Raw genomic sequence first — 24,474 nt, forward strand, 5'->3', positions numbered from 1 at the left:
ACTCGAGTATGAATGTGTCCCTCTCCTTGAGTTCGGACTGGAGCCCGGAGATGCTCTCCCTCAGTTTGGAGAACGTGGGGAGGCAGGACTCACACCGCCATCATGCCTGCAGCCTGAGCCGGGGGACAGCCACACTAGGCACCGTGCCAGCACACGGAGGTGAGTCCAGGTTAGCACCGTGGCTAAAAACAAGCCGGCGCTAGCAGCGGGCAGGTGACTCCGCGAGATCGATAAAACTTAAAATTTTAAGATCCTCCGCACCGATGTCTGCTCTTCAAAGTGATCTGTGTTCCGTGTAAAATGGTAACTCGCGGTCTGATGTTTTTGATGTTCCTCCTGTCGGACGCGATGTTAGCAATCCGTTCTCTCCTCCAACAACACGAGCTGTCGTCGAAGCTACTTCATCTGGTGTATTTGCTTCAAAGGGCAGCATGTACTGCTTCAGCCTGCTGGAATCAGACTTAAATGTCAGCTTGAAGCATGTCCTTCTGTGGGTTCGACGTAAATCCTACTGCATCCTAATTTAAAGGTTTCCGCTCAGCTTCTAGAACAAACAACACTTTAAACATGAAATACAGCAACATATTCACATGAGTAAGAGCACTTTAATAGATGAACCAAAGTTTTCTGCACAGGATGAATCTAATGCCCCCCCCCCCTTTTTTTTTTAATTGAGCTCCACACAATGTCATGTCCCACTGTCCTGCAGCTGGTGGAACCACTGTTGTCCAAGCACAGCAGTCTGGTCAGGGTTTGTTGATCTGCTCCAGTCGCAGCTGAAGTGATGCACTCACTACTAAAATATTGGAGATTTCAACACAAGGCGTGTTACCTCGTCTCGTTAATCAGACCACAGTTGGAGATTGAGCTCCACAGCACTTTGTATAAAGCCAGCTTTAAAAATAAGAAAACAACTGTTTTAACAGTAAAACAACTTTTAGGCTGAATTTCCACACTTAAAAACAATCACATTATTATCAGATTAGTAATAACAATAATGCCCAACAATAACATATCAAAGCTTGTGTCTTAAATTTGGAAGACTTGATAATCCTTTGGTATTTGTGTATCTCATGAGGAGTTTTCATGCTTCTTTAGATTCAACTCTCAGATTTCTTCTATAAAATATTTGACCGTAATACCGACAGACATTTGCAGGTTTAACCAACAAAAACACAATATTTCTCTATTGTACAAAACAAATGCAGAACATAGAGCTTAATTAGCTAAATGTCCTCATACTCTAATAAAACTATCAAATATCTCATGGAACAGTTTTACTGAAGTCCTTAAAAAGGTGAAAAAATATTTGTCAGAAAAAGGGAAAAAGCCCACTGAGATACCTGAGTGATGAATATACTTAAAGTCAAAGCTGCTTTTGTATTGTTCTCAGTTGGCTTCCTGTTGTCCATCTCTGGGTCTTCAGAGTCTGCAGACCTCTGTCTCAGTCTGCTCCTGCTCCACCCTGTAATCTAGCCCACTCTGTCTTCTCTCTGCTGCTCAGCATCATCCAGCACACCTGCTCAAACCTCCTGTCTGGCACATCACTCTTTGTGTTGTGCTCCTGCCTGTCCCCGTCCCTGTCCCTGTCCCCGTCCCTGTCCCCGTCCCGGTTCTCTGTGGATCATCACACTGTGGAATAACTTCCTGGATTACTTGAATGCTGCATCTCGTTGTGAACCTGAGCTGATTTCTAAAAAATTAAGATCTCCTGCTGGGTTCCTCCATTATTGCATCTTGGTGCCGTTTCTACCTGCAACACTCGGATCATCTTATCTGCATTTGTTGTTCTGATGATGCATTCATTCACATTCTAGACTTGTTCGTTGTCATCATGATCGCTTGTAATTTAGTTTTATTCTGCTTCTCCTGAAGAAACTGTGGTCTGGTTCCCTCCTCTGGTTCTGACTGGGATGACTGGAAATGACTCATAAAACAGCACAAGCTACTCCAGAACTGTTGTCAACTGATTGATCAGCTTCTGTAGAACTTGTGTCCGGTTCTTTGATGACCTGAGCTGAGCCGACTCTCTGTCTTCACCAGCTGGATGAATAAACTGCACTTTGTTTTCCTTCTGCGATGCTGAAAGAAACAGAAATATGATGCAACTCAGAATTCTCAAAAGAATCAAGATATTTTAAATCATTCAACAAATAGGGTCCAAAACCCTAAAAACAATTATATTGAGGGGCCAAAGATTTATTTTCTAAATAAAAGATGCAAAAGTGAGAAAACTAAAGTTGTTTTGTACTGAATATTTTTGTTAACGATACCATCAAGCTGTTTTGAAACAAGATTTCTACCGTATTGAATTATACGTATTATATATTATATATTACCATTTTGTTGTTAACAGTACGAACTAGCCATTATTGCTGCCTGATGGGGATGTGAGAAGTTTTTCCCCACGTTTGTATGTTGCTGCTGTGGTGCAGTCAGAGTGTCTGCAGGCCACAGAATTCCAATCCAACAAAGAAAACATTGTTATACCAAGTGTTTAACCTACATATCCACCGGAAAACTGGATTAGACAGTTGGGGGTTCATTGTGATTCAGATGTACAAAGTTTGGTTGAAAAGCCGTTCACCTGTGGAGCTCTAAAAGAGTTTTATAGACTTTAAAACTCCTGGAACTCTCCATCAATACAGTAAATAAAGATCACTGAGTTCTGAGTTTAGTGTTCAAAGTTTTTGTGCATCACAAAATGAAAATATCTCATAAAAAGAAGATTAAATATACTTGTTAATTTCAGTTGATGTGTAGTTTGTTTGTTTATTTACTAGATTTTTGAGTCTTTTGTGTCAGGTTCCCAGCTTCTGGGAACTCTATTGTGTTTTTTCCCCCTGCAGGGGGCGTGGTGGAGCCACGTCCCAGCCGCAGGTGGTGCCGGGGACTGGCACACCTGCAGACTATCGGTGATCAAGCCACCTATTTATGGACTCTTCTCACGGCTTGCCAGCGTTGGCGTGTTTTGGCTGATTCCAAAAACCCCGACTACACCTTCCCGGATTCTCGTAGAGACTAATTCCTGTGTGGATTATTTGGAACTCGATTTTTGGACTATCGTTTGGATTCTTTTCTCGAACTACTTTTTGACCCCGCTTGGGATTGTTTGCTGTGAGTTTGCCTTTCTGGCTTGGAATTAGAACTTATTGTGGACTCCATCTCTTGTGAGTTAAATACACTCCTGTGATCTTCAATAAAGTTTCTTGGGAGACGATCCGCCACTGTGTGCTGCCTGCTTTCGGGTCCTGGTACAACCGTTCGTAACACTTTTGTATTTCTTACCACTCTTAAATTCAGCAAACAGCTGGAGGAAGATTATATCATGTGGAACAGAACAAACTAAGTATATCAATCAGCTCCTTCTAAAACCTTTCAAGTTGATCAGATTTGTGGAATAAAATAATAAAGACAGACTCCAAACCTGTTTATTCAGTGGAAGATTCCAGACCAGATGCCTCCTTCTCAGCTGGATCTGGTTTATCTGAGACCACCTCAGTGACCAGTTTTGTACCTTCATCACTTCCTTTCTGACCCTGACGAGGCCTCTCTCTGTTGTGATTGAGGGCGGAAATCTGAACCAATGAAGAAACAAACCAATACACAGTTTACAAAAATACGCTGGTTTATACATATGATGTCCTCTCATATGGAGGAGTTTAAACTTGAATTTCAGGATTTAGAACAGAACAATTCCTGCAAATAAATTTGACTTTAACTATAGGAATTTGCAAGTAAACAGGAAAAGAGACAAAGGTTAAAAAGACTGAACCTCGGTGGTTTCTGTGGCTGTTGGCTGGAGTCTGTTGAGCACCAAATAGCTGAAACCTGTCTCTAAGACGTCTGATGCCACCTGAGTGAACAGTGTTAAACAGGAGAACATCAGCTCCACTGAGTCTGCTTGTGAGAAGAGGGAGCATTAATGTCTTACCCTGTTTTGGTGCCTCATCTTGTACCTGACTTTCACCTTCTGGAATAAAAACACATTTCAATCAGGTGAAACTACCTGTTGCTCCCAGTTACACCAAATATTTGTCTAAGACCACCAACACTTTCAGTTTATTACAATATTCTGAAACAGAAATAAATAGTTTTGATCAAAATGTTGATTAAAACCATAAAACTATGATTAATGTCAGTAGTTGTTCCTGTAAACATGACTGAGTTCTGAGTTTAGAGTTCAAAGTTTTTGTGCATCATAATGCAAAAATATACCATAGAAATAAAATCTTTGAGTATATCAGACCTGTATTCAGCAGCTTTACCTTTAATAGGAGAAGATGCCAGAGGCAGCTGACTTTCACCCTCTTCAGCCGTTTCATTGTCCCGTCCTGAAAGTTAAAATTCAGAATCCACCGAAATATTAATCATTTATAAAAACAAGTGTCAGTCCTACATTTATTCCAATACCTTTACAACATCGTCTGTAGATCAGTACACCTGCCACCACCAACACCACCACCAACACCACCAACACCAGCACCAGCAGCAGCAGGTTGACTGCAGGCAGGACAGCAGCCAAAACTACAGATGACCTTTCACCTGCACAGAAGACCAAAAGTCCACCCAAGGTTCAGCCTTTAAAGCTGTTTCTAGCTGAAACATTCAACTGGTAAAGGGGCAAAAGCTAAAATGGTAAGATGGAAGTGGTGTGCTAAGCCCATTTAAGCTCACTCAAAAGTTAAGCTGGGTAAACTGGGAGTAAAGCAACATCAAATCCTACCAGAGTAACAATCCTTTGCAGTGAATTCAGCAGTTTCGTTGCTCAGGGGGTTGCTCACGCGGCAGCTGTACACTCGTTCATCATGCTTATTGTCCAGAAATATCCTCAACTGAGGGCCCGGCTGGGTGTTTCCATAGAAGAACCACTCGTACTCAATATCAGACTGAGGTGCGGAGCACGTCAGCAGTCCAGGTATATTTGAGCTCTTGCTTGAGTTTGTCTCACAGAGGATTGTTGGTTTAGCAACTTTATCTTTAGGAAGACAGAAAGTAATGATGCATTTGTCACAGTGAGTGGTTTAAATATTAAAATATAATTACTGAATACAAGGCCATCATAAACAGCCAGAGATCAGAGCCAGCAGTAACGGGCAGCAGTGCGTTAGGATTTAACGGAATTATTTGAAACATATTTCACGAACTCTTGTGAAAATGATGAAACAAAAGTGAAAATCTGAACAAAGTGAAGTTCAGCTGCTTCACTCGGTCGTGTTCTACATAAAACTGCTACAAAATAAAACTGCTCAATTATACTTTACTGAGGTTCTTTCAGAAGATAAATCAATGATTTTCTTTTAATATCTATTACAAATCTTTCACTTTGGTTCAGTACAGTATCAGCAAAGAAATACTCACCAATAACCTGCAAAGTATAATAATAGGAATAGGGTTTCTTTTGCATGTATAATTGCAATTCATACAATCCGCTGTCTTCAGATCTGAGGTCGGTCAGATGCAGCTCTGCAGAGGGCCAGTCAAGAGTGGTTCTGTGTTTAAATGGGTCATACACATCTTCTTCTTTGCCATTGGACACAACCACCACCATCCCATTATGCATCCACAGAATCAGATCAGGCTGCTGCTCCTGGATCTGTGGCTTTAATTTCACCTCCTGACCCTTGAGACCATATTTTATTGACTGTACAGCAACTAGAAACAGAACAGAGGAGCGTTAAAATAAAAACAAGGGTTATGGTTGCTCAAGCACCTGAGTTTGGACAAAACCAGAATATTCATCTAGTTTTTATTCCATTTTCATTTCCTCTCATCAAATTGTTCAACCACTCAGGACCAGCCGTGGACAACATCACCCACAATCAGTGAGCCTGTTCTGATCCAATAAAACACAGTTCTGGACCAGTAATGTTGACGGACAGCAGCTAGCTTTCAAATGAACAATAGCAGGAAAAAAAGTTTGCTGTCAGAAACAACAGATGGAATCTCTAAAACAGCAACTGAAGGGTCACCGAGAAAATCACATAGCTGCAGTATTAACCAATAAAAGCCGCCATATTGTCTCATAACTGTGGGTGTGTATGAGAGAGAGAAGAAAGAAGTTAGGAAGTCTCTTAATTCTTATCACAGAAATATTACTACACTCAAACCACAGCGATATGATAAAATGGAACTTTTACAACTGAAAAAAATATGAATGAATCAAATGATTGGTTATTTTCCGAGAGCTCAAACGAGGCATGAATCAGCACAACAATCACCTCCAGAAAGACTCACCGAGGCAGAAGGTCACATTCAGGAAAAAAGCCTGGAAAACCCGAGGAGCCATTCCAGGAGCACACAATAGCGCAGGTGAGAGTAAATTTAATATTCAGTATTTAATTCGTATTAAAGCGAAAGTATCCGCCACCTGCCGTCATCCATGTTCGGAGCCCTTCGTATTTCCCTCTCCCCGGGCCTCCTGTGTCAGCACAGACTTTGCCCCAGACTTTGCCCTGGTGTGTATTCCCTGACTGGGCGGGGCTACTACCTGGCCACGCCCACCAGACCCTGCACACCTGCAGCTCATTCATGGGCCATTAGCCACCTGCCTCCTGCTCAAAAAGAAGGAACAAAATGGAGGAAGTGATGAGGGGGAAATGATTTTATTTACAGCTAAAAAGTTGTAGGCAAAATCATCTTAAATTAATAACTTTGCTATCCTGCAATATAAAAATGAACACTGCCAATGAGTGATTCTATATTCACGTGATTAAAAAAATATGCTCATTGTGGTATTTTGATTTTCCTTACTTATTTCTGTTGAATCATCGATGAAGGTTCAATATAACAGTTAGGTGATAAAATTAATTAATTTTATCATTTTTCTTTTAATAAAAACAATTCCCACAGACCCGAACACCACACAAGGGTTAAAACCTTTTTCGTGCTGTCGAAAGGCAGATTGGTCCGATCAATAAATCGATTAAAGGTGTTGATCAATCACTTCGTCTGATTGCTAACAAGAGTTTGATGGGAGACCCGAACATCTTTAGTCTTTCAAAATATATGGGTAAAATAAAAGTTGAGATTCCGGATTTATTTAAATTAACAAAAGCTATATAAAATCTACTGCTCCATAGTCTTGTGAATTCCTCTTTATGTATCTCAACTATCCATTGGTGGGTCTATGAATTTGGAAGCCTGGTTGTTGGTAATGTTTATTATTTTATTAGTTACTAGACCCCATATGGACATTGACTTGTGCAATTATGGAAAAAATCAAAACTAGACTAATTAACCAGTTAAAAGATTTGTTTCGTTTTTGCTTCGTAGACATTTCTTGTGAAAGTAGGGGTTAAACAAAACCTTTAAAAACTAAACTTTTATATTTCAATGCCATCGGTGCACTTCAGTAGCTGGACTAGGTGCATTTTACATGATATTCTGTACATCCACATGGATTCAAGAACAAATGTGAGTGCAGATTTCATGTTGTGTAAACGTCTTTTCGGATATTTTCATGACTTCCCCAAAACAAGATCACACTTTTTGCTGCGTAGTGTTGGCCTGTTTTTTGTTTTATGCTCGTTTTTTTTTAAATTGCACATTATAAATATTAAGTGGACAGATGACAGTCTTACCGTGTAGAAATGAAGATAAATTCCGTATTTAAAGTCTCTGTTCTCAGCGAGGGGGGATCCCTCATCCGCGGCTCTGCTTCAGTTTCTTTTCCTTAAAATGTCTTTCCTGTTTCTCTGTCTCAGTTTAGCATTGCCGCATATACATTTCATTTCAAATTCAATTAAAAAGTTAAGATTAGATGACAGGAAGACACGCGCAACAACAAGTGTGAATAAACACCAGGTGCTGCAGGGCTTTGGTTCCTCATTGAAAGTTACACGTACCGTTCAAGTATTTATTTTTAGGTTTAAATATGCATATTTATTTACCATCTGCAGGGTAAGGAGTAAGTATAGTGATCAATTTCTAATATTTTAAATCAGTAACTACCATCCTCCACCGCTGTCAAGTCTCTGAGGCAGCCGTTATTGTGTATGTGAGTGTATGACTTCATTAGTGTCACGCTGCCGTGGTGCGACACCCCCATGGGTAGAATACACTCTTCAGTGAGTACAGCTTGGTCAACATCCCAGCACATCACTGTGGAGATGACTTGGTTCTTGTTGTCCCGCCCCCCCGTGATGAAGAGTTTGTTATTACAGGCAGCGATGGCGCAGCTCGCCCTCTCGCCAAGGCGTGTGATGAGCGACCAGGAGTCGGACAGAGGCGAATAGCAGTACATGGCATGCATGGCACCACCTGGGAGGAGAGCCAGGATTCAACAGCGACCATGTTAAGACTTAGAACGATCAAATTAAGACTGATTAGCGGGATGACAGCCTCCTACCAACTACATAAATGCAGCCGTTGAACGCGACTGCATTGGTGCATTTGGTTTCCACTGGAATGGGCGCCCGCATTTCCCAGAAGTCTCTTCCTGGCTCCCAACGCTGGACCTGATCTGTGGCCAGTTTTCCATTTGGACCACCACCGATCACGTAGATCCATCTGTCAAAGGAGGCAGCAGCAAAGGAGCTGACGCCTACAGCAAGAGGCGTGGCCTGCAGGTACAGGAAGAGGCTTTATTTCATAGCCATACTCACTCAGCCCTCATGCACCTCCCCCCTTTTTTGTCGGCAATGAGGCAATTAATAAATATAATAGTAATTCTAAAAATGGCAACTGTTGTAACAGAGATTATATTTATATTAACACTGCTGATTTCTGTCCACCTGTGTCCAGCAGTTGTGGAAGGGATCGTAGGCCTCCACGCTGGCGAGCCTCTGAACACCATCAAATCCGCCCAGTGCGTACACCTTCCCATCGTGAGCGGCCATCTTGTGTCTCCAGCGCCCAGTTTTCAGAGCCTCAACCTGGATCCATTTATCCAGGGCACCGTTATACTTCCAGACTTCGTGCTGTGTGTCTTTACCTCCTGAAACAACAGGAATAAGAGAGAAACCGTCTCAGCTTTCACCATAAGAAACAGAAAAGGTCTAAAAAGGAAGGATTCACGATGAAAGTTGGCATTATAAGAAAAGAAAAAGGTCATTATTGCGTCCCCAGTGTCCAAATATGTCGTAATACCATGTGAGTGAACAGAACGTTTGCTTCTTTACGCTGGCTGGGACCGTGACCATGACGTGTCAGGGTTAATACGAGAATATAAAAGATGAAACTGAGGCCATTTGTCCTACCAGATATGTAAACTTCATTGCAGAAAGTGACACATGCAAATTCCACCCATTTCCGGTTTTGGGATTGGTCCTCCATCTCTGTGATCGGCAGCCTCGCCACGTCCAGCCTGCTGCGCCGGAGCGGGTCCAAGCAGGTGACAGTGGAGACGAAGTGTTCGTCCTTGGCGCAGCCTCCGATGATCAGAAACACCTCTGACATAAAATGTTGCACGCGCGGTTTGGTGCGCTCCGAGACCACCTGGGGAAAAAAATCGCACCAATTTCGATGAGTTGGAAGGCTTTTCTCAAACCCAAGGATGGTTTTTAGTTACTTTCACACCAGTTATTCAGCCTGGACTTAGTTTCATAACCAAGATTTTCATGAAATTTGGTTGGAGTGAAGACAGTAGTAGTCGGTTCCACTCATGGTTTTATCTAATGTTTTATCTGACCATATAATTAGTTAAAGCCTGTGTGTGTACTGACCCCCCTCCCTGTGAGGTGATAGCGGCGGACCTCTTGCATCAAAGGAAAAACCTCAGTGCAGCTGCGAATCAGTTCATCTGCCTCCACTTTTTCCACGAAATACGCAGGTTCCAGGAGTGGCAGGCGCACGTGTGAAAGCAACCTGGCCAGTAGAGGGCAGCGCTCATCCTGCCGGGCCCTCACCCAGCGCGTCACGGCCTCAAACACACACTCCTCACAGTTAGCATCAAGGTCGTCCCTCTGCAGGACGCTCTCCAGTGAGTCCGCCGGCAGCTCCAGGAAGTCCCGCTGCTGAACCACCTGCGAGAACTTGGAGACGATGTAGTCCTGGGCGCCGGTCTTCAGGCTGGTCAGGACGTGGCTGTCAGCAAGGTTCAGGATCCCGATGCAGCTTTCAAGATGGAGGGACCTGCTGAGGAATCCGGCGCATGCATCGACCACACGCAAGAACTGCAGGAGACAAGATCAGACCAGGAAAGATCACTCTGAAGAAATCTGATCATCTAAATGTTTGAACCTATAAACCCACTAAAGAAGGTTTAAAGATGTTCTTTGTTTGAATTATGAATTAAATCAATACAAACATCTGCGCTGGTGCACAGCTGTGCAGTATGGGAAACTGACAGAATGTAAACAACTGCCTACTTTCACTTCCACTTTCCGCAGCCTGACAACATCAAGTAGAAGCTTTTCATTGTAGTTCCACACAACAGGAACTTTAGGATGCAGCTCGTAACATTTGTGATGAACTATATCAACAGCTTTAGAATATTCAAAGGTCAAACGTGGCGGCTCATGTGCGCGTTTAAAGGCCTTCAAGGCTCCTGTTCTTATTTTTAGTGAATAAAAACACAAAGTAATATTTGAAGTCAGTGTCGGGGAGAAAAGTCTCATCTTAAAGACCAGTTTATGCAAAAAAGTGCCCATCCCTGTCCCTGTCCCTGTCCCTGTCCCCGTCACTTAGTTAAAAACAAGTTTTTCTAAAATTTTACTTAAAAATGGTAAGTTGGATACTGGCCGATAGTTATTTAAAACGCTGTGGTCTAGATTGCTCTTCTTCAGAAGGGGCTTCACCACCGCGTTTTAAAGGAGGTGGGGAAGACACCCGTCTGAAGAGAGCAATTCACCATATATAGAAGATGCTCCTCAAAGAATCCATAAAATGTTTTGAAAAACGGTGTGGGAATTGGATCTAAAAGGCAGGTTGTGGGCCTAACTTGGGAGAAAACTCGACCAAGTGTCCTCGCATCAACCAGGACAAAACTCTCCAGTGTCTCCTCAGGTGAAAGCAATGATCCAGGAGTGTTGTTGATTAAAATTTGCTGTGATAAAAGACTGGATCTAATATTATCGATTTTACTCCTGAAGTGGTCTGCAAAGGCCTCGCAGAGGGTGTCAGTTGTTGTTGTAGGGCACCTGTTAAAATTACCATTGGTTAAAAGCTCAATTGTGTGGAATAGAAATTTGGGGTTGTTTTTATTGTCAATTAGTTTTTTGAAATGAGAGGTTCTTGCCTGCTTGATTGTGTTATTGTAGGTTTTGAGGTGTTGATAAAATATTTCTTTATGAATGGTCAGCTTGGATTTCCTCCACCTCCTCTCAGCACTCCTGCAGGTTCTTTTCAGTATTCTAGTTTCTTCATTTCTCCACGGTGGTGCACGTTTTGTTCTTACAGTTTTTGTGACAAGTGGAGCCACAGAGTCCAGCGTTGACTTTAATTTATTGTTAAAAGTGTCAACAATAAAATCACACAGTGCTGGTAAAATTTCTGCAGGAGTGCTCTGTAAAATCTGGATAAAATTTGCAGCCACTTCAGGAGTCAGGTAGCGTCTCCTCACCGTTCCCACAGGGCCCCCCGCTGGTTAAAACTGGTGATGTTAAAAAAGACACACGAGTGGTCCGACACTGCCAGATCCCCAACAGAGGACCCACCCACGGACAGGCCATAGGTTATGACCAGGTCCAGGGTGCGACCTCTGTTGTGGGTCGGCTGCGTGACATGTTGTTTAAAATCCAAACTGTGAAGGAGGTTTAAGAATTCTCTGGACACTGGGTCCGCGGTGTTGTTGATGTGTAGATTAAAATCACCAGTTATTAAAATCCTATTGTATTTAGCGTAAATGATTGATAAAAATTCCGAGAATTGACTGATAAAAGAGGTGGAGTATTGGGGTGGTCTATAAACTGTTATGCTTAAAATAGGAGGGCTGCTAAAAACAAACACATGATGCTCAAATGATGGAAACGTATTAAAAGAGACCTCGCGTGAAGACATTTGGGTCCTTGTTATTGAGGCGGTTCCACCTCCTTTCCTGCCCCCCCTTGTAGAAAATAAAAAGTTAAAATGTGGGGGGCAAGCCTCTGTGAGAACAGCAGGTGCATCAGTGCCAAGCCATGTCTCAGTAAGAAGAATACCATCAAGGTTTCTGTCTAAAATTAAGTCGTTTATTATAAAAGATTTATTTAAAAGAGAGCGCACGTACAGCACGGCCATCTTTATGTCCGCGCCGGACGTGCGCTCATCCTGTGTCTTTTTATAGGAACAATAAAAGCACCGTCACGTCTGGGAACAGTCCTGGGATCTGTCCGTATGAAATGATGGGGTCAATGGAGTGAATGATCTGTGATGTTGATGGCAGACATGGGAGTAGTGGTGGAGGGGCATGTATGGTGGGGCGTGGGGGGGGTGAGCGTATATGTGAGTGCGAGTGGGGGGCAGAGTGTTGGTGTGCATGTGTTTTAACCAATAGTCAGGAGGTGGATGTTGTGCAGGAACGGACAGTCAAGTCAATGTTCAAAGATAGAAGCCGGGACCCCTCATGGTTTGGGTGAAGGCCGTCCCGTTTAAAAAGATGGGGTCTATTTAAAAAGGCAGCAAAATTGTCAACGATGGGGATACTGTTGCCCAAGCAGTACCCCTTCAGCCACAGGTGCAGCTGGTGAAGGCGGCTGGTGATGACGTCACCGTAGCGAGGTGGGGGAAGCGGGCCGGAGATAATTAGCCGCTTCCCCGTGTCCAGCAGACGGTCCACCAGGGAGATGAAGTCCTGCTTCAGAACCTCCGACTGCTGAAATTTGAGGTCATTGATGCCGGCTTCCAGAACCAGCGTGGAGGCCGAGGGGTGCTGTGCACTCAGCTGCAGGGCCGAGGATGTAACCTCCGCAACACGGGCACCGGGGTGACAGAAGGTCTGGAGGTGCGGCGGTGGCGGCGAGGAGCCTGGGGATGGTGGCGCCGGGTCGTGGCTGCTCCTGACCAGGATGGTAGCGGGGGGCCATGTCGAGCGAGCTGACTCTGGTTCCTCGTCTGGTGAGAGCCAGCTGGACGGACAGGACCAGGAGGCGAGCTGGAACAAGCGCCCACGGGAGGGAAGTCCTGCAGGCTTAGGATATCGTACCTGTTATCCAGTGGCAGATACAGGGGTGGAGGAGGGGGAGATGGACGGGCCCCAGCGCCCCTGGCCACCACCGACCAGGGTTCCTTTGGTTTGAGCGGTGTTGAGCTCACGAGGGCTCCTGCTCCGTCCCTGGCGATGAAACCCTGCGACTCCGTGGGGCGGAGGAAGGAGGTGGAATGAGCCGCTCCTTTGGGCATGGCTCCATGGCGGTGCCGGCGGGACTCCGCCGGTGCTGTAGCTGGAATTTCAGCGTTGATGGACCCGGTCCATGGCAGGGTGGTGTCATTCGTGGCCGTCGTGCTCCGGTCACCAGCGCCGGATGCCTTCAGGAGGGCGATTTGTTTCGCCTGGGACATAGCAACAGTGGAGAGGTCCAGCAGGTCGACCCGCAGACCCTGTCCCTCGGACCTCAAACGGGCGATATGTTTCTCCTGGGTCGAGGCGACAGCAGATGACTCGAGTATGAATGTGTCCCTCTCCTTGAGTTCGGACTGGAGCCCGGAGATGCTCTCCTCAGTTTGGAGAACGTGGGGAGGCAGGACTCACACACCGCCATCATGCCTGCAGCCTGAGCCGGGGGACAGCCACACTAGGCACCGTGCCAGCACACGGAGGTGAGTCCAGGTTAGCACCGTGGCTAAAAACAAGCCGGCGCTAGCAGCGGGCAGGTGACTCCGCGAGATCGATAAAACTTAAAATTTTAAGATCCTCCGCACCGATGTCTGCTCTTCAAAGTGTCTTGTGTTCCGTGTAAAATGGTAACTCGCGGTCTGATGTTTTTGATGTTCCTCCTGTCGGACGCGATGTTAGCAATCCGTTCTCTCCTCCAACAACACGAGCTGTCGTCGAAGCTACTTCATCTGGTGTATTTGCTTCACAGGGCAGCATGTACTGCTTCAGCCTGCTGGAATCAGACTTAAATGTCAGCTTGAGCATGTCCTTCTGTGGGTTCGACGTAAATCCTACTGCATCCTAATTTAAAGGTTTCCGCTCAGCTTCTAGAACAAACAACACTTTAAACATGAAATACAGCAACATCTTCACGAGTAAGAGCACTTTAATAGATGAACCAAAGTTTTCTGCACAGGATGAATCCAATGCCCCCCTCCCTTTTTTTAATTGAGCTCCACACAATGTCATGTCCCACTGTCCTGCAGCTGGTGGAACCACTGTTGTCCAAGCACAGCAGTCTGGTCAGGGTTTGTTGATCTGCTCCAGTCGCAGCTGAAGTGATGCACTCACTAAAATATTGGAGATTTCAACACAAGGCGTGTTACCTTGTCTCGTGAATCAGACCACAGTTGGAGATTGAGCTCCACAGCACTTTGTATAAAGCCAGCTTTAAAAATAAGAAAACAACTATTTTAACAGTAAAACAACTTTTAGGCTGAATTTCCACACTTAAAAACAATCACATATATTATTAGATTAGTAATAACAATAATGCCCAACAATCAAATATCAAAGCTTGTGTCTTCAATTTGGAAGACTTGATAATCCTTTGGTGTTTGTGTCTCTCATGAGGAGTTTTCATGCTTCTTTAGATTCAAATCTCAGATTTCTTCGATAAAATATTTGACTGTAATACCGACAGACATTTGCAGGTTTAACCAACAAAAACACAATATTTCTCTATTGTACAAAACAAATGCAGAACATAGAGCTTAATTAGCTAAATGTCCTCATACTCTAATAAAACTATCAAATATCTCATGGAACAGTTTTACTGAAGTCCTTAAAAAGGTTAAAAAATATTTGTCAGAAAAAGGGAAAACAGCCCACTGAGATACCTGAGTGATGAATATACTTAAAGTCAAAGCTGCTTTTGTATTGTTCTCAGTTGGCTTCCTGTTGTCCATCTCTGGGTCTTCAGAGTCTGCAGACCTCTGTCTCAGTCTGCTCCTGCTCCACCCTGTAATCTAGCCCACTCTGTCTTCTCTCTGCTGCTCAGCATCATCCAGCACACCTGCTCAAACCTCCTGTCTGGCACATCACTCTTTGTGTTGTGCTCCTGCCTGTCCCCGTCCCTGTCCCCGTCCCTGTCCCCGTCCCTGTCCCGGTTCTCTGTGGATTATCACACTGTGGAATAACTTCCTGGATTACTTGAATGCTGCATCTTGTTGTGGACCTGAGCTGATTTCTAAAAAATAAGATCTCCTGCTGGGTTCCTCCATTATTGCATCTTGGTGCCGTTTCTACCTGCAACACTCGGATCATCTCATCTGCATTTGTTGTTCTGATGACGCATTCATTCACATTCTAGACTTGTTCTTTGTCATCATGATCGCTTGTAATTTCTTTTTATTCTTCTTCTCCTGAAGAAACTGTTGGTCTGGTTCCCTCCTCTGGTTCTGACTGGGATGACTGGAAATGACTCACGAAACAGCACCAGTATGAAATGACGTCAAGTTTATCTGAATGTCTGATGTATCAGCATCTCCAGAACTGTTGTCAACTGATTTATCTGCTTCTCCAGAACTTTTGTCAACTGATTTATCAGCTTCTCCAGAACTGTTGTCAACTGATTGATCAGCTTCTGTAGAACTTGTGTCCGGTTCTTTGATGACCTGAGCTGAGCCGACTTCTCTGTCTTCACCAGCTGAATGAATAAACTGCTCTTTGTTTTCCTTCTCCGATGCTGAAAGAAACAGAAATATGATGCAACTCAGAATTCTCAAAAGAATCAAGATATTTTAAATCATTCAACAAATAGGGTCCGAAATCCTAAAAACAATTATATTGAGGGGCCAAAGATTTATTTTCTAAAATAAAAGATGCAAAAGTGAGAAAACTAAAGTTGTTTTGTACAGAATATTTTTGTTAACGATACCATCAAGCTGTTTTGAAACAAGATTTCTACCGTATTGAATTATACATATTAAATATTACCATTTTGTTGTTAACAGTACGAACTAGCCATTATTGGCTGCCTGATGGGGATGTGAGAAGTTTTTCCCCACGTTTGTATATTGCTGCTGTGGTGCAGTCAGAGTGTCTGCAGGCCACAGAATTCCAATCCAACAAAGAAAACATTGTTAATACCAAGTGTTTAACCTACATATCCACCGGAAAACTGGAATAGACAGTTTGGGGGTTCATTGTGATTCAGATGTACAAAGTTTGGTTGAAAAGCCGTTCTCCTGTGGAGCTCTAAAATAATTTTCTAGACTTGGAACTCTCCATCAATAAAGTGAATAAAGATCACTGAGTTCTGAGTTTAGCGTTCAAAGTTTTTGTGCATCACAAAATGAAAATGTTTCATTAAAAGAAGATTAAATATACTTGTTAATTTCAGTTGGTGTGTAGTTTGTTTATTTACTAGATTTTTGAGTCTTTTGTATTTCTTCCGACTCTTAAAATGTTAGCACACAGCTGGAGGAAGATTATATCATGTGGAACAGAACAAACTAAGTTTATCAATCAGCTCCTTCTAAAACCTTTCAAGTTGATCAGATTTGTGGAATAAAATAATAAAGACAGACTCCAAACCTGTTTGTTCAGTGGAAGATTCCAGATCAGATGCCTCCTTCTCAGCTCGATCTCGTTCATATTGAGACAGCAGGCGATATTGCTCCATCACCACTTGCTCCATCACCGCAGTGACCAGTTCTGCATTTTCATCAAATCCTTTCTGTATTTTATCCTCCGTTTGATTGTCCCGTCCTTAAAGTTAAAATTCACAATCCACTGCAATATTAATCATTTATCATTTATAGTATCGTCTGCAGATCTTTACACATGCCAGCTCCAGCACCACCACCAACACCACCAGCACCAGCAGCAGGACGACTGCAGGCAGGACAGCAGCCAAAACTACAGGTGAAGTTTCACCTGCACAGAAGACCAAAAGTCACCCAAGGTTCAGCCTTTAAAGCTGTTTCTAGCTGAAACATTCAACTGGTAAAGGGGCAAAAGCTAAAATGGTAAGATGGAAGTGGTGCTAAGCCCATTTAAGCACACTCAAAAGTTAAGCTGGGTAAACTGGGAGTAAAGCAACATCAAATCCTACCAGAGTAACAATCCTTTGCAGTGAATTCAGCAGTTTCGTTGCTCAGGGGGTTGCTCACGCGGCAGCTGTACACTCGTTCATCATGCTTATTGTCCAGAAATATCCTCAACTGAGGGCCCGGCTGGGTGTTTCCATAGAAGAACCACTCGTACTCAATATCAGGCTGAGGTGCTGAGCACGTCAGCAGTCCAGATAGATTTGAGCTCTTGCTTGAGTTTGTCTCACAGGTGATTGTTGGTTTAGCAACTTTATCTTTAGGAAGACAGAAAGTAATGATGCATTTGTCACAGTGAGTGGTTTAAACTATTAAAATATAATTACTGAATACAAGGCCATCATAAACAGCCAGAGATCAGAGTCAGCAGTAACGGGCAGCAGTACGTTAGGATTTAATGGAATTATTTGAAACATATTCCACAAATTCTTGTGAAAATGATGAAACAAAAGTGAAAATCTGAACAAAGTGAAGTTCAGCTGCTTCACTCGGTCGTGTTCTACATAAAACTGCTACAAAATTAAACTGCTCAATTATACTTTACTGAGGTTCTTTCAGAAGATAAATCAGTTAATTTTCTTTTAATCTATTACAAATCTTTCACTCTGGTTCAGTAAAGTATCAGCAAAGAAATACTCACCAATAACCTGCAAAGTATAATAATAGAAATAGGATTTCTTTTGCATGTATAATTCCAATTCATACAATCCGCTGTCTTCAGATCTGAGGTCGGTCAGATGCAGCTCTGCAGAGTGCCAGTCAAGAGTGGTTCTGTTTTTAAATGGGCCATACACATCTTCTTCTTTGCCATTGAACTCGACCACTTTGTTGTCATCATGCATCCACAGAATCAGATCAGGCTGCTGCTCCTGGATCTGTGGCTTTAATTTCACCTCCTGACCCTTGAGACCATATTTTATTGACTGTACAGCAACTAGAAACAGAACAGAGGAGCGTTAAAATAAAAACAAGGGTTATGGTTGCTCAAGCACCTGAGTTTGGACAAATCCAGAATATTCATCTAGTTTTTATTCCATTTTCATTTCCTCTCATCAAATTGTTCAACCACTCAGGACCAGCCGTGGACAACATCACCCACAATCAGTGAGCCTGTTCTGATCCAATAAAACACAGTTCTGAAACAGTAATGTTGACGGACAGCAGCTAGCTTTCAAATGAACAATAGCAGGAAAAAAAGTTTGCTGTCAGAAACAACAGATGGAATCTCTAAAACAGCAACTGAAGGGTCACCGAGAAAATCACATAGCTGCAGCATTAACCAATAAAAGCCGCCATATTGTCTCATAACTGTGTGTGGGTGTGTATGAGAAAGAGAAAGCGAAAGTGAACGTGTCCTCTGTGCAAATATGTCAAATAAAAACATAATATAAATATTTTGTATAAAAGAAATGGAATATCATAGCAGTAACAGCACTGTCATAACAGTGACCATCAACAAAGATGAATAATAAGTCGCAAAAGAAGTTAGGAAGTTATCACAGAAATATTATTACACTCAAACCACAGCGATATGATAAAATGGAACTTTTACAACTAAAATCGTTTCAGAAAATATGAATGAATCAAATGATTGGTTATTTTCCGAGAGCTCAAACGAGGCATGAACCAGCACAACAATCACCTCCAGAAAGACTCACCGAGGCAGAAGATCACATTCAGGAAAAAAGCCTGGAAAACCCGAGGAGCCATTCCAGGAGCACACAATAGCGCCGCAGCATTCCTTCTTCTACATTGATGACACAAAGTAACGAACGGGTTGATAATTATTTGTCAAGTTGAGTGTATATTTAAATTTGTTTCCTTCCTGCCACAGCGAAAGTATCCGCCATCTCACTTCGCTGCGTTGATTTGATCAGAACCGGAAGTCTCTGATGCACCTACTTCCTGTTTGAATGCCGGGCGCTTTGGTTTGTTACCAGTCCAGAAGACCCACACGGACGTTACCTCATGCCTAATTAACAACAATAGTAAATAAATACGTTTACATTTGCTATTGAGGCCCAGCTAAATGGACTTTACACAAAATTCTTTATTCTGACGCACATGTCATTAAGAACACATTTGAGAGCAAATTTCGTCCCATTCAATTCAATTCAATCTTTATTTATATGGCACTTTTCATACGCTAGGTAGCACAAAGTGCCTCACAAAGGATAAAAACAGCAAAGAGAACAAGAGATTCAAGAAAAGGACACACACACACATGCATACAACACACTTACACACACACATAAACAAGCTGAGGCAAGCTGAGACATGGCTGGGCACCGAGACCTGAGGCGAAGGAGTCGCCACCTTTGGAGGCCCACCAGGCCGAGGGGGTCACGGTCCGTGACCACAGGTGGTACCGCCACAAAGACCACCCCGACCCGGACAGACCGGAGGCTCCACACCAAAGCACAGAGCCCCCTAACCACCCAGGCCAGAGTCAACAATGGAACAGCCCCCCCAGCGGTAGACCGGAAACATCTCCCAGCCTGGCAGGCCCCCATGAGGAAACACCATGAGGAAACACTGGAGCTAAAAACTGAAGGACTAACACAGTAAATGGGATAAAAGGTATAAAAGCTAAAAACTGAGGAACTAAGAATTGAAGTAGTAAAACAGTACTAAGACTAAAACAGACTAAAACAGTAAATGGGTTAAAAGGTGTAAAGACTAAAAACTGAGAAACTAAGAACTGAGGGAGTAAAACAGTAAAAGTATCAAGTAAAATAAGGATAAGACATAAAAACTATGAGGACATAAAAGAAATTAAAAATAATCAGGAAATCAGTTAAAGGCCTGATTAAAAAGGTGTGTCTTGAGCCTCTTTTAAAAAATCTCAACAGTCTCTGGGGCCCTGAGGTTCTCCGGCAGGCTGTTCCACAGTCGGGGACCATAATAACTGAAGGCCGCTTCCCCGTGCATTTTAGGGCTTACATGTGGAATGGTTAAAAGGCCGGTGCCCGAGGACCTCAGCGTCCGCGAGGGTTGATAGAATAAAAGCATGTCTGATAAATAAGTCGGGCCAAGACCATTAAGACATTTAAAAACTAATAAAAGAACCTTAAAATCGATCCTGAAACGCACGGGTAGCCAATGCAGCGATCCCTCTGGTCCTCGTCAGCACCCGTGCAGCTGAGTTTTGTAATAATTGTAGGTTAGTGACGCTCTTTTTTGGAAGACCAGAGAGCAGGGCATTACAATAATCTAAACCACAAGAGATAAAAGCGTGCATCAGCACCTCCGTGCTGGCCTGAGAGAGAAACGGGCGGACTCTGGCTATATTCTTCAGGTGGTAAAAAACTACCTTTGTTATGTTTTTGATGTGTGGGATAAACTAAGCTCAGAGTCAAAGATCACACCCAGATTTTTTACAAATTGAGATGGCTTAAAATCCTTTAACTTTGGTACAAGTTTCTCTCTCTGACCTTCAGGACCAATGACTAAGACTTCTGTTTTGTCCTGGTTGAGCTGTAGGAAGTTTTCTGCCATCCATGACTGGATATCTAGAATACAGTTAAAAAGGGCATCAACTGGCCCTGTGTCATCAGGAGCCACGGCGATGTACAGCTGCGTATCGTCAGCATAGCTGTGGAAGCTGATGCCGTGACTCCTGATGACGTCCCCAAGAGGAAGCATGTAAAGATTAAAAGGGTTGGACCTAAGATTGACCCTTGGGGAACCCCACATTTTGTCTCGTGGATTCTCGAGGAGCATGTATCCATACTTACAAAGAAGCTTCGATCAGTAAGGTAGGAGGTGAACCAGTTAGAACAGTACCAGAGAGGCCGACCAGGTTCTTTAGTCTATTCAATAAAATATGGTGGTCTACTGTATCAAAGGCGGCGGTCAGATCCAGTAGAACCAACACCGTGAGCTTTTTGTTATCTAGGTTACACCTGATGTCATTTAAAATCTTTAAAAGGGCTGTCTCTGTACTGTGGTTCATCCTAAAACCAGACTGATGCCTCTCTAAAATGTCGTTTGAGTTTAAAAAATAATTCACTTGGTTAAAAACAAGTTTTTCTAAAATTTTACTTAAAAATGGTAGGTTGGATACTGGCCGATAGTTATTTAAAACGCTGTGGTCTAGATTGCTCTTCTTCAGAAGGGGCTTCACCACCGCCGTTTTAAAAGGGGTGGGGAAGACACCCGTCTGAAGAGAGCAATTCACCATATATAGAAGATGCTCTCCTCAAAGAATCCATAAAATGTTTTGAAAAACAGTGTGGGAATTGGATCTAAAAGGCAGGTTGTGGGCCTTACTGGGGAGAAAACTCGACCAAGTGTCCTCGCATCAACCAGGACAAAACTCTCCAGTGTCTCCTCAGGTGAAAGCAATGATCCAGGAGTGTTGTTGATTAAAATTTGCTGTGATAAAACTGGATCTAATATCATCGATTTTACTCCTGAAGTGGTCTGCAAAGGCCTCGCAGAGGGTGTCAGTTGTTGTTGTGGGACACCTGTTAAAATTACCGTTGGTTAAAAGCTCAATTGTGTGGAATAGAAATTTGGGGTTGTTTTTATTATCAGAGATTAGTTTTTTGAAATGAGAGGTTCTTGCTTGCTTGATTGTGTTATTGTAGGTTTTGAGGTGTTGATAAAATATTTCTTTATGAATGTCAGCTTGGATTTCCTCCACCTCCTCTCAGCACTCCTGCAGGTTTTTTTCAGTTTTCTAGTTTCTTCATTTCTCCACGTACGGTGTGCACGTTTTGTTCTTACAGTTTTTGTGACAAGTGGAGCCACAGAGTCCAGCGTTGACTTTAATTTATTGTTAAAAGTGTCAACAATAAAATCACACGGTGCTGGTAAAATTTCTGCAGGAGTGCTCTGTAAAATCTGGATAAAATTTGCAGCCACTTCAGGAGTCAGGTAGCGTCTCCTCACCGTTCTCACAGGGCCCCCCGCTGGTTAAAACTGGTGATGTTAAAAACACACAAAAGTGGTCCGACACGGCCAGATCCCCAACAGAGGACCCACCCACGGACAGGCCATAGGTTATGACCAGGTCCAGGGTGCGACCTCTGTTGTGGGTCGGCTGCGTGACATGTTGTTTAAAATCCAAACTGTGAAGGAGGTTTAAGAATTCTCTGGACACTGGGTCCGAGGCGTTGTTGAGGTGTAGATTAAAATCACCAGTTATTAAAATCCTATTGTATTTAGCATAAATGATTGATAAAAATTCCGAGAATTGACTGATAAAAGAGGTGGAGTATTGGGGTGGTCTATAAACTGTTATGCTTAAAATAGGAGGGCTGCTAAAACAAACGCATGATGCCCAAATGATGGAAACGTATTAAAAGAGACCTCGCGTGAAGACATTTGGGTCCTTGTTATTGAGGCGGTTCCACCTCCTTTCCTGCCCCCCCTTGTAGAAAATAAAAAGTTAAAATCTGGGGGGCAAGCCTCTGTGAGAACAGCAGGTGCATCAGTGCCAAGCCATGTCTCAGTAAGAAGAATACCATCAAGGTTTCTGTCTAAAATTAAGTCGTTTATTATAAAAGATTTATTTAAAAGAGAGCGCACGTTCAGCACGGCCATCTTTATGTCCGCGCCGGACGTGCGCTCATCGTGTCTTTTTATGGGAACAATAAAAGCACTGTCACGTCTGGGAACAGTCCTGGGTTTCCGTCCGTATGAAGTGATGGTGTCAATGGAGTGAGTGATCTGTGATGTTGATGGCAGACATGGGAGTAGTGGTGGAGGGGCATGTATGGTGGGGCGTGGGGGGGGGGGGTGAGCGTAGATGTGAGTGTGAGTGGGGGGCAGAGTGTTGGTGTGCATGTGTTTTAACCAATAGTCAGGAAGTGGATGTTGTGCAGGAACGGACAGTCAAGTCAATGTTCAAGATAGAAGCCGGACCGACCCCTCATGGTTTGGGTGAAGGCCGTCCCGTTTAAAAAGATGGGGTCTATTTAAAAAGGCAGCAAAATTGTCAACGAAGGGGATACTGTTGCCCAAGCAGTACCCCTTCAGCCACAGGTGCAGCTGGTGAAGGCGGCTGGTGATGACGTCACCGTAGCGAGGTGGGGGAAGCGGGCCGGAGATAATTAGCCGCTTCCCCGTGTCCAGCAGACGGTCCACCAGGGAGATGAAGTCCTGCTTCAGAACCTCCGACTGCTGAAATTTGAGGTCATTGATGCCGGCTTCCAGAACCAGCGTGGAGGCCGAGGGGTGCTGTGCACTCAGCTGCAGGGCCGAGGATGTAACCTCCGCAACACGGGCACCGGGGTGACAGAAGGTCTGGAGGTGCGGCGGTGGCGGCGAGGAGCCTGGGGATGGTGGCGCCGGGTCGTGGCTGCTCCTGACCAGGATGGTAGCGGAGGGCCAGGTCGAGCGAGCTGACTCTGGTTCCTCGTCTGGTGAGAGCCAGCTGGACGGACAGGACCAGGAGGCGAGCTGGAACAAGCGCCCACGGGAGGGAAGTCCTGCAGGCTTAGGATATCGTACCTGTTATCCAGTGGCAGATACGGGGGCGGGGGAGGGGGAGATGGACGGGCCCTAGCGCCCCTGGCCACCACCGACCAGGGTTCCCTTGGTTTGAGCGGTGTTGAGCTCACGAGGGCTCCTGCTCCGTCCCTGGCGATGAAACCCTGCGACTCCGTGGGGCGGAGGAAGGAGGTGGAATGAGCCGCTCCTTTGGGCATGGCTCCCTGGCGGTGCCGGCAGGACTCCGCCGGTGCTGTAGCTGGAATTTCAGCGTTGATGGACCTGGTCCATGACAGGGTGGTGTCATTCGTGGCCGTCGTGCTCCGGTCACCAGCGCCGGATGCCTTCAGGAGGGCGATTTGTTTCGCCTGGGACATAGCAACAGTGGAGAGGTCCAGCAGGGTCGACCCGCAGACCCTGTCCCTCGGACCTCAAACGGGCGATATGTTTCTCCTGGGTCGAGGCGACAGCAGATGACTCGAGTATGAATGTGTCCCTCTCCTTGAGTTCGGACTGGAGCCCGGAGATGCTCTCCCTCAGTTTGGAGAACGTGGGGAGGCAGGACTCACACACCGCCATCATGCCTGCAGCCTGAGCCGGGGACAGCCACACTAGGCACCGTGCCAGCACACGGAGGTGAGTCCAGGTTAGCACCGTGGCTAAAACAAGCCGGCGCTAGCAGCGGGCAGGTGACTCCGCGAGATCGATAAAACTTAAAATTTTAAGATCCTCCGCACCGATGTCTGCTCTTCAAAGTGATCTGTGTTCCGTGTAAAATGGTAACTCGCGGTCTGATGTTTTTGATGTTCCTCCTGTCGGACGCGATGTTAGCAATCCGTTCTCTCCTCCAACAACACGAGCTGTCGTCGAAGCTACTTCATCTGGTGTATTTGCTTCAAAGGGCAGCATGTACTGCTTCAGCCTGCTGGAATCAGACTTAAATGTCAGCTTGAAGCATGTCCTTCTGTG

At 44.3% G+C, this 24,474-nt stretch overlaps 2 protein-coding genes across 18 annotated transcripts in view; both read right to left on the reverse strand.

Annotated features, from left to right (window-relative positions):
- LOC130537971 (nipped-B-like protein) overlaps positions 1–24,474 on the reverse strand; it is a 68,974-nt gene that overhangs the window by 31,250 nt on the left and 13,250 nt on the right. For 5 of the 17 annotated variants that reach the window (XM_057055213.1, XM_057055163.1, XM_057055171.1 and 2 more), the window contains one exon: positions 3,776–3,973. In XM_057055213.1, coding sequence (XP_056911193.1) covers positions 3,776–3,973 — 198 coding nt within the window. Of the gene's footprint in view, positions 1–3,775; positions 3,974–4,726; positions 4,979–5,361; positions 5,656–6,237; positions 7,699–18,725; positions 19,003–24,474 lie in introns of those variants that run through there. The other 12 variants (XM_057055204.1, XM_057055233.1, XM_057055196.1 and 9 more) reach the window with 8 other exon arrangements.
- LOC130538095 (kelch-like protein 6) lies at positions 7,845–10,130 on the reverse strand (the record flags this gene model as incomplete). The annotated part of the gene is made up of 5 exons (XM_057055348.1): positions 7,845–8,262; positions 8,351–8,564; positions 8,736–8,938; positions 9,201–9,438; positions 9,666–10,130. Coding segments are annotated over 5 exons (1,440 nt in total), but the record flags the coding sequence as incomplete, so codon positions are not given.

This window comes from Takifugu flavidus, chromosome 1 (assembly GCF_003711565.1).
Source record: "Takifugu flavidus isolate HTHZ2018 chromosome 1, ASM371156v2, whole genome shotgun sequence".
Lineage (NCBI taxonomy): Eukaryota > Metazoa > Chordata > Actinopteri > Tetraodontiformes > Tetraodontidae > Takifugu > Takifugu flavidus.